This window comes from Gadus chalcogrammus, chromosome 20, assembly GCF_026213295.1.
Source record: "Gadus chalcogrammus isolate NIFS_2021 chromosome 20, NIFS_Gcha_1.0, whole genome shotgun sequence".
NCBI lineage: Eukaryota > Metazoa > Chordata > Actinopteri > Gadiformes > Gadidae > Gadus > Gadus chalcogrammus.
In genome coordinates, this window is record NC_079431.1 from 9269199 (window position 1) to 9280309 (window position 11111).

Genomic DNA, 11111 nt, shown 5'->3' on the forward strand with positions numbered 1-11111 from the left:
AGAGTAGTTGGCTGAGAAAGGAAGTGGTATGTGTTTGGTAGTGATACATGGTGTGTTTCTGGGAGAGATAGTCAGTGAAAGTGAGAGACAGGAAAAGAGAGAAAAAGAGAGTGAGAGAGAGAAAGAGAGATAATGGTCATTAAATTATAACATTTATACATCACTTATTGATTTGATTGTTTTGTGTTCATGCATTAAATGATTCAATTATTGATACTTATATTATATTTATCTTTTGCAATGCAGAGAGAGAGAGAGAGAGAGAGAGAGAGAGAGAGAGAGAGAGAGAGAGAGAGAGCAGCTCAGCTCTGAAGATAGGTTTGTGGCACAATATGCGGCATGATTAAAGACAGGAAGCACAGCAGCACAGGTGGTGGGGGTGTTTTTATTAGTGAGCGAATATGCAGCACTATCCACCACAACCCATGTGCTGTGGTAGTGCTCAATTCTTCCACTTTTAAAAAACAAACTTAACTGCTGAACTAAACTTGTTATCTTCACTAGTCTGAAATTACTAAACTATACATCCGCTCAATTTCTAATAACATATATCTTTATAAATAAATATTGAGTTAATTGTAAAATCACATCATGTTATTGTTTTTACTCACAATTCCTATGATGGTAGGATGCATCGTTGCCAGTGGGAACCCTTCTTTGAAGATTAGTATATCTTAAGTGTAATTGATTGTGATACTTTGCAGCCGCCTTAATGTATTGTGAGGAAAGCAACATTTTCCATGTCAACAAGAATTAACAAAAAAAATCCATTACCCTGCTTACACATTTGATCAACGAGTCTGTTCAATTTGCGAATATAGAAAAAAAGGAATTTAAATTTCCCTTCTCCGAAACTTATTTTCTCAGAGTTGGCTCTCCATACTGCTGCTATTCACTCTACTGTTCTTCATTATACATGTGTTCATGCACTCCCACTGCCAGGAAAACCCAACGGATTCACCGCCAGTCTGAGCAGAAGGGATATCCTCCCTTCCAGCGACACACCACCACCCCCCACCTACCCTGAACAACATCTGCATATTTAACATCTACATAGGGAGGGCACGAGCGTCCATCTTGGACACGCTGCGCGACAACATGCCAAATCGTCTGGGTTGGATCCCAAATGTCCCCAGTCTAAACTGTAAGTATTTTAGGAGGACACAGGACAATAAGAAGCAGGCCAGGATTAGGAAAGCCTGACCTGCTTCTTATTTATCTATCTGACTACATGTATTGTAAATCGAGACGGATTAAAGCAGCATCTAAATGACGGGAAGAGATGGATGGCATTGTGCTACATGTTGATCCTCTACACAGTCCAAATGACAAACGTTCCCTTCTCCCCTGATTGAATTAGATTTATGCCACATCTTGTGTGACTCTTTGGATGTGTTGAATGTCAAATGTAATCATCCATGGCAAGTGGGATAATTATCCTTATCCTTTCCGTCATGGATTGAACGATCACAATAATATGCAGTTTTTTTCCTAATGACAGGGTTGGGTCAGGGTTATGATATAGATGGCATATCATATAATCGCATCTATAGATAGATCAGATGTAATATGGAATAGTCCTTCCTGTTTTAATTTTAATATTGGCAGGTAACATAAATTACTTTTGAATATGAATATGAATGTGAACATCATAATGGCTCTGTTTCAACTGCACTAGAGTAACTAAATAACTAAGTATCTAAATTACTAAATAAAACATGCTTGCCGGTATGGCTGTGCCAATAATCGTGGTGCAAAAACAATTATAATCAAAGCCATCACAATCCAAAGATTTCTGCGTAAAACTTCTCTCTCCTTTCTTCAATCTAAGCACTATGCATTCAAACGCTGCACTCACTCTTCCAAAGCAGGAGGGGGAGGGGAAAGGAGAGGAGAGGAGTGCTTGATTAGTACTTTTGTCTAGTTGATTAGGCCAATCTACATAACAAGGGTAAAGCCACATTGTTGCTCTACCTTCATAATATATTTAAAAACTCAAATTTGAATACAGTCTATAAATGTGAGCAGTGAACATCATTTCTGTCTGTGTAGTTATAGAGGAGTTGAGGTTGCTACAGTTCACCTGAACAGCAGACTTCTCACCACCTTTGTGACCCTCAGATAAGGCCTGGCCCTTAGACTTGACTCGGTTAGAGCTTCATAGCTTCAAAGCAACCTAAACGTTTTCAAAGACCCACGGCTTTCATAGTATGAGAGTAGGCCTACTTTAAATCATCACAAGGTAAATAGCTGGTTTGATCATTTGACAGGTTGCAATAAAAGGAAAAAACATCCCTACATGTTCTGAACATTATAAATTACCATCACATTAGTAATAGTAGGTTGAGCTTTTTGGTATATGTTGGCCTTGTTTGTTTAAAATCATTAAAATGCTTGCTCAATATGTTTTTTTATCAGCCCCTCCAGCACACGGTTCAACCCGGTGACACAGTGTTTTACTATGACGATCGATCAGAGTCAAATGTACGTGATCGGCGCACATGCCAGCCTGTGCATGTTTACTTGTATTACAGCAGCATCATATTTCTACATATGCAATTGCTGTGAATCATAGCAATCGCATATGTAGTACCCCGATGAGCAAATTCACCAACGTTGACGTGTCATTTTCGCAAAGCTTTTTTGCATACGGATCACCAACGCAGAGCCACTCTGACGAAAGTGGTGTCCCTTCGGGGAGGTGTTTATTACACCATGGCTGCCCGCTGGGGACTGACGCCGTGGGAGATGTCTCCGTCATGGAGGAAGCGGCGCAGGCGGTGCCGAGGGCGAAGGGTTATACTGTTTGAATCAGCAGCGCACAGCAAAAAACAGCAGGCTAAAAATTGCCTGAGGTCACTGCCGTCTGCTATTCCCGCGTCTGTACCCACACATTAAATAGAGAGATCTTTACTTTCCCGTTTCCGATTAGGCGCCAGATCTATATGTCTCGAGGATATTTATTTGCCTGTTTGCTCACTTGATGAGCACTTCACGTTTCAAGTGCTAGGAAATAGTTTTTCGCCCCCCCTTAAAAAAATACATTTTCATAGCGTTGGCGTTTCTCTGCAGATTTTTGTCTTTCATTTGACTGCTGCTGTTCTTTGTAGTATTACTTTTCATTGGCTTTTCCTTCCCCAGTATAGATTACCATTCCCATGACCATCTCTTAACACATAATCTGAAATAATCATCAGGGAGATACATATACTTTCACCTGTCATTGGTTTTTGTGCGACCAAACCAGCCGATATACTCGTTTGTGTTAACCGTGCCTTGACACCTTTTCACAACGTTAACTTTTGAGGGTCAATACGATGAATGAAACCAAATGGAAATATATTTGTTAGATTTTCCATTGTCGCTAAAGAAAGACATGAAATAGAACACTGAACTTAGCTAATTCAGCATGTGAGGACTCTAAAGAACCTAAAGTGTTACTTGACAGATGAGGCGACTGCTGTAGTGGACTTACCTTCTCTTCTGTTGAGCTTGCCGTTGAAAGGTGCATTTCTGATTGAGGACTGTGAAGAGCTCTGGAAGGAGGCTTTGGGTAACATGGACACCAGAGGACTGTTGCAATTATCTGTAAGAAAGAAACAGGTGGTTTATAATGGGTGTGATGTGAAATGAAAGACAGGGTGGCGGTGATGAAAGCCAAAATATACAAGAAACGCATGACTCTGAAAAGCTAATTATAGGCTAACATTATATTTCCCTGCTCAATTTTGTGGTGTGTAATTGTGCTAACTATGTGATATTGAATTTATTAGTTGTACAATGCCGGGAACAAAAGTTGTTAATTATTTGGTTTCTTTGGTCACCTTTTTGTCTGCAAAAGGGGGAGCTGTGGAGATAACAAGCCTGCCTCACTTAGCCACTTCGCAGAGTTCTATAACAGTCCATTAGCTCGAGCAGAAAGCGGATGTCCTGCCATGACTATTTGTCAGTGCATGTATGGGTTCCGCACGCCTGTGTGTGTGTTTCTGTGTGTCCACCAATATGTGTGTTCGTTATTAATCCAGCGGTGGTGAGATTAGAGCACTTCCAGGACGCAAGAGGAGATTAAGAGGCCAGCAATCTCAGCCTGTCGCCCTCGCCCTCATCTCCCCCTGATCCCGGCCCACAACAAGAGCATTGGTTTCAGGGCGGACTTCACCCTCACTCCCCACTCCACAACTTTCCCCCCGTTAGCCTCCGCAAGACACGCCACCTAATGCATGAGGGAGTGCTCCGCTCCGAAGCGTCTCTCCCCCCACTTCATAATGAAAACTGGCACTGGCTTGATTTCAATTATGCCGGCACTCTCTTCATCAGCACCGCTGTGCATTTTCTCTCGGGTGCAGGAGAAGCATTTTGTTTTGGATGCATTCCACTTCAAGTCAGAGTTATTCCGAGCACATCTGTGGTGGCAATTGGCCATTCATCGAGGAGACAACAGCACATTAGAATTGACAGCAGAAGCTGATCTACTGTACTGAGCAAGCCTTCTTCCTGGGGGCTCCCATCACATTCAAACCCTGTCCCTGTCCACCCTGTCCGATCAGTTGCTCTGAGAATTTCTAACCCTGACTTCCAAGGGTGACTAAAGTGGATCAGGCTGTTTCTCTGAGGATTAAATCAGACTTGAGCCTCTGTGGTCAAAATGCAGATTTGAAGGATTAAAAATCGAACACTTGGAAATCAAACAGTACAGATCCTGTTCGCAGCATTGAAGTCCTCTCTCTCTCTCTCTCTCTCTCTCTCTCTCTCTCTCTCTCTCTCTCTCTCTCTCTCTCTCTCTCTCTCTCTCTCTCTCTCTCAGGACTGACCAATGTTCTTTTGAAATCAGAGGTCAACAGCTGCCCCGTTGACCAATTGAACTTTTAACAGTTGCTCCCTAACTGCTTGCTACTCCAGAATACCAGTAAATGTCAAAGCCTAGTCTTCCATGGTGGCCAAAAACCGAAAATACTAACAAATAACAAAAACTTGAGGCCTGGTTGATGGCTTCTCGGTGCTGTCTGAGGTTTACACCTACTTGCGACAAATGAGACCTTGGATTGCCCTGAGAAGGAAAAACAAAGCTGTAACATTTTTTACGACATGAGACATGTTCTAAAAGTGACGCCTGGCCCATAACTCTGGATCCTTGTGAGAGCAAAAGACAATTTCTCCATGTGCCAAATGTGCATCTTATAAAAACGTGTTGTTGTTTACAGCCTCTATCTAGGCACTTGGTGGTGAGCCAAATGCCGGACTGTCAATCAGAAAGATTTATGGACGGGGAATGACTTGCCGGCAAAGCTGTGCTGCTCTGCTCAATGCCTCCTTGGCCTGCGGGATAATTGAAAATCCTCCCGAGCTATGAATGCATTCGGCCCATGGCGCCACTCTCTATGCAAAGTGCCAGCCCTTAAATCTGCCAAGTTACGCATGAGACTCAATGCATAGACCTACGCACAAGAATACGAGTGAATGTCTGTGCTTGAATAGTGCTTCTTTACTCATAGCTTAGAAAGGAAAAATCTGAAGCATGAGCATTGTTTAAAAGTTGAAAAAACCTTTGGACGGAGTGACTTCGGAGAACATTCTGGACTGGCCTTCCCCTGAATGTTTTGCATCTCGGCAGCAAGTGTGAAGGCAGAAGAGAACAATATCCTGAAACCCTCAGGAAGGCATAACACCGCCCGAGGTTATCAGTGATCCTGTTTGGGATAAAAATAAAAGTCCCCCATCATTCTGCTTTCTGCACCCTCCAAGGAGCACCACCATGCAGTGATGCATAAAAAGATGGATGACCACAGGGTAATGTTTGGATCCAGGGCCGAGAACCCTTTTTAGCTGGTAAGATGCACATCGATTACGAGCCGCAACGTGTTCAACACGAAAAATACCTGCAACTTAGTCCTAAACAATTCACAATGTAGGAACAGAGTTTATTTTACAATCAATCTGGACTGTGATTTTTTATTTGTTTTTAATAAAACCGTATTGTCTATATTTCTACATGCTAGTCACTACCACATCTTGACTACCATAAGATGCCTGGTGTAAACATTCAACACTGACTTTTCTTGCATTAAGCTTGAAAATCAGCCACCTATTATCCTTTAAGTGTTCCAAGATATTTCCCATATGTGCAATGCAACTGAAGGTACCTCATCTGTGACTGTCAAGGATGTTAAGCTGTCTCCTGAGCCAACATCATGAGTCATAAACAAGGCTCACCAGATATTAGGCTGACGAGGTTGATTGGTTATTTATTAGGGTGTCACCAGAAGCACAGAGTGACAATTGTAAGATACAGGGTGGCCCCAATTTACTTCACACTCAAATCAGAATAGAAAAATACACACCCAACACTCTGTGTTGCGCTATCTGGCTGCCAGACAGCAGAGTGGATCAGACAGGTTTGATTAATATGTCTAGAAATCCACACTGCACAAGTAGAGCATGAAACTGCAGATTGCTTAAATCTAAAGTACCTGCTCCAAAATCAACAAACCCTAATAGCACAAAAACATAAAAAAACACACACCTAGTTTACCACTATGTTCCACCATTGATTAAGACCACGTTTGCTAAAGGAGTGCCTCCAAATTATCCTTTTTTTTTTTTTCGATGAAATGGATGCAGATATATTCAGAGTGAACAATCTTTTAAAGCAGCAATCCAGCAGGCCAATAGTATGAAAGGGTGTAAGGATAGCATTCAGCAACACGACAGCTCCAGACCTCCGGGTTGTATTGATGAAAACTCATATGATACCTAGCATGGATAAATAGACCCTCTGCCTAGGGTCCAACAACTGCTGCTCAGCGATACCTAGAGAAGATGCGAGGTATCAGTTGACAATTAGCCCCAGATGCAGGCTAAATTCGAGGAAGCGCGGGTCAATACAAGTGATTGAGAAACACGGCCCCGGTTACTGTAGCACTTCATTTCCAACAAGACCTCCAATTCAGTCAACGGGAAAAATAGAGCCTAGAGACTCCGGGTCTACAGGGTGAATGGAGTCTGATTTGAATCCCTGTATGTACTTTAACAACTAGATACCGCATGGAAGTTGTTCCATTTTAAATGTTCACTGTCAATTTAATCACGAGAGCATTCTAAATCCGTCTGCAGTCTTCTCCCTCGGAAGTGAGGTGGCCCACATGTGAACCTTACCTTCAAAGAGCGGGTGCCAATCACCCTATCACTATGCAAAAAAAGCCAGGGGTTGGAAGCTTATTAGCCTTTGCTGAATATCAGGCCAGAGGACAACGGCTCCTGTTAGCGCTGGAGTGACAGATTACTTTTAGCATCGAAGCCCAGATGGAGCTTCTGATACAGCTGTCCTCTCTGTTGCCCGAAGAAATGTCGCACAAGTCAGTCACATTTAAATGCGGACAATTTCCCTCCCTGGCCTTTATTCAATTAGCGATAATCACTGGAGCACAATTCTGGCAACAGGTTGCAGACTATAAAGCCGACCCTTAGGGTGGGGATAGATTCAAAGACAACACACAAGTGACATCATCTCTACACGTCGCACGGTTATGGAACACTGTTGTCCTTCAGATGACCACAATCAATATGTGTTAAAGGACATTAGGATGTGTGGATCTTCCCTTTCATATGTCTCAGTTTGTTTTTATTACTTTATTTTGCGGTTTTATTCAGGTATTTTTTTATTATGTAGACATTTTTTAGAAAGAATACTCCGTCTCAGTTGTTTTGTATATGACTTAATGAGCAATATATTATTAAAATGTTAATATATGACAATAGAAAAATGATGTGTTATTAAGTGTCGTGGTTAATAATACCACTAATTAGCTATTTTGAGGAAATTCATATAAATCATGAATATCGCACTGCCATGCATCATATTGCTGTTTTCTCTCTGGCATGGTCAATAGACTGTGGGTGTTTTGAAATCCTTTAAAACCATTGCCAGTAACACCAAAAATAAACAGAGGATGAAACTTACGGACTACACTGCTATTTGAAGCATATTCATTGCACGGTATGGATCGGGAAGGGCTACCACATTAGTTTGTGAGCTGTGCAATTGAAAATGGAAGGCCTATACCGGCGCCACATTCATCATAATAGATTTCTTTCCCCTCCCAGGAGGTCCAGAATAAATTATTCCTCTAAATAGCCTTATATCAGGTGTCCATTATATTTTCTCCCATCTCCATGTTTTGGCACTCATTAGAATCGAGAACTGATTTGTTAGCAGCACATCGAACCCACTGATTAACAGCAAGGTGATGAACTCTAATCACTTGTCTTATCTCTCAAAGCAATTTACTTTGACAGTGGAAAATATATCAGAGCACATTATATGTCTATGCCTGAATGTGCTAGAGACTTGTGCCAAAACTAACTTCCATAATCAATCATCTGATAAACAATTTCATTAACAATTAATTGATAATCGATGAACGTCTTAAGTAAAGTATGAACACAGTATGTATGAACACAGTTCATACATACATTACAGTGGTCAATTTATTGGAGTCAGTTGTAAACCTAAGAATCAATGTGCTTGAGACTAGTGCGGAAACTAGCTTGATGAATCGATCAGTGGATTGAAAATGTATTTGTTACAATTAATTGATAATCAATTAATGTCTTTAGTCATTTATCCACACACACACCCACACAATACATATTCATATTAGCTATATTAGCTTAAAGCCTTAGAAACATAAGAGCTTGTTTTTGGTTTATGTTCTGTTTCAGATGATTAGAACATGAATACTTTAGTTTTTCTTGAACACTCATCAGATAAGGCAAACACATTTAAGTCATTCCTTTGAGCACTGTTAAATGGACATTGCCATTGCCATTATTTATGTTGCTTAGGTGATTATTAATAATAGATGAAAAATGTAAGTAATTGTTCGAGCCAATCAAAAAGTGAGGTCAGTCCATCAATAAGTAAGCCTGTTTGTTTGTCTATCTAAAATGAAAGCACAACAATGTGTTCTCACAGAAGGGGAACCATCCATTCACATTGCTTCTCTTTGCAGACCCTGTATTCCTCAGCTTATCTTCCAAAATACATGGCCTTGGAATCCGGCGCCTCCGGATCTTTGGATCAGACCCCATGTGTCTTAGTGGAGGAGATGTGCGCTGTGTGTTTAAAAGATGGGGATGGCGATATCTAAAGTGCCATCCGGCCCGCGGCTCTCTGCCTCATTTATTCCTTGATGAATGAATCAAGCCGCTATATCCCATGAATATGTCTGACAACAGTTGGAGTTTCTTAAGGGCCTACTTTACATTCATTAGCAGCATGAGAGAGAGCAACATGGCCGACGACCTCCTGGGCACGTAGTGTGCGGTCGGCGGACGAAGGGAGGCCGGTGCAATACCCGCCAGCCCGTGCTGCCACTGCTATACGCTTGCCAAAGCAGGGGAGGGAGGGAGGGAGGGAGGGGGTCGGCTCTTACTGTGTCTGTTCACCGATCTAATGCGGACCGTGAACATTTCACGTGAATAAAACAAGCGGTGGAAGAAGACTCAGAAGGTTGCCCCCGGCCCGCCCCCGTGCTACAGCCTTCCATGCACACACACACACACACACACACACACACACCGACCTGTCAGGTTCTCACTTATGAAAGATAAATGCTCTGTGCGCCTCCTGTGTGGGAAATCACTGGTAGAACAATATTCTTCCTGCAGACCCTGGGTGAGGTCCTGTCATATCAGGGAGTACCTGGATAATGAAAACCCCCTGCAGTTTTTACCCACTTAAGGCAGGTAACAAAAAATATACCTTGTAGGGATTGAAGTACTTTTTAATGGTACACCTGAAGTTGGTGTTGATTACAATATGAGAGCGGAAGGCAAAACCCTTGCTGTTTTAGTACGACCTGACTCATTCCCAATCAGATACATTTAAAACAAGACAGCGTGTTAAGGGGTATTCATTGCTGTACATCAATGAATACTTTCTGAAACGCACTTAGAGATAGTGTTATTTTTTGGTTAGCGGCAATGGAAGAACCACAATAAAAGCTTTGCTGTCGCATAATATATATTGTTTTTTAAAGGTCTGTGATACCATTTGTTTGAGGGGTTGTAATAGCTGCAGTTAGCTTTGCCACATGACACAGGAGCCACACACACCAGCCCATGTTACATCTCCAGTATCTCTCTCTTTCTTGCCCTCTCCCTGCTGTTTCTCTATGGTAAATATGAGAGCAGCCTCTTTCTCATCCTGGAGGAGCATCTTGCCATTTCATCTAAGTACAGCATGTCAATTCTGATCACTGGATACATTTGAGAACCACAGGAATGTCATAAATGAGTAATGTAGCTGTCAGTTTGGCTCACTTCATCTGCTTACAGCATGGGCATAAACTGTGTATAGCCCAACGCACCATAACAGTGTCATGGCCGCCCCCAGAGAATGGTGGCAACACAAACGTGGTTCAATGTTGTAATTCCATTAGGATAATGTCAGCCCACCAGTCCTGTATGAAGTTTTAAATACATTCCTGACCTCTGGGTGATTAGGGTTGTGATGTTCTTATCTTTCTGAGCATCTGGTGAATTTAAATGATGTATGATGTAAGTATACAGTCTGAAGGGAAGACTTGAAAAGGAAAACAAAACGAAAGGTTTAATGTAACTAAGGGAAATATGTCATTTGATGATAGAATAAGGTGAAATCTATGAAATCACATAATTAACAGAAATAAAACATTTGAGGTATATTGACTAACTAATGTTGAAGACGTTAACATGGTTTCAGAAAAAACACCATGGCAGTTTGCAAACGGGAAGTTTTGTTTTGAATGACCTGCATTGAAGAAATGCGACCTCTAGTGATTGCGTGCTGGGAGACATTATAGGAGGTACATTAGACATTATAGCTTCTATATTATTGTAACGCTACGCTGTTAGACTACCTGCGCCCAAATATCGGTTTCAACACACCAGCTCAAAACAAATACTTCCCCCATTGAAACAGTCGAATCGGACACGAAGACCTATATAAAAAAGCTAAAGAAAAGGCTGTAGCCCTGATACTGGAAACACGCGTTCCTCTGCAATTGGATATTGTTTTGAAAATGGCATATAGCGATTTTTATTTTTGTTAAATTAGTAGGTTGGGTTCATTG

General features: G+C 41.6%; 1 protein-coding gene across 1 annotated transcript in view; it reads right to left on the reverse strand.

The window, feature by feature from the left end:
- The window catches only part of LOC130373645 (contactin-associated protein-like 5), a 54177-nt gene that overhangs the window by 42488 nt on the left and 578 nt on the right, over positions 1-11111 (reverse strand). Inside the window, exon 2 of the mRNA XM_056580268.1 lies at positions 3476-3586. Coding sequence (XP_056436243.1) covers positions 3476-3586 — 111 coding nt within the window. The remainder of the gene's footprint in view (positions 1-3475; positions 3587-11111) is intronic.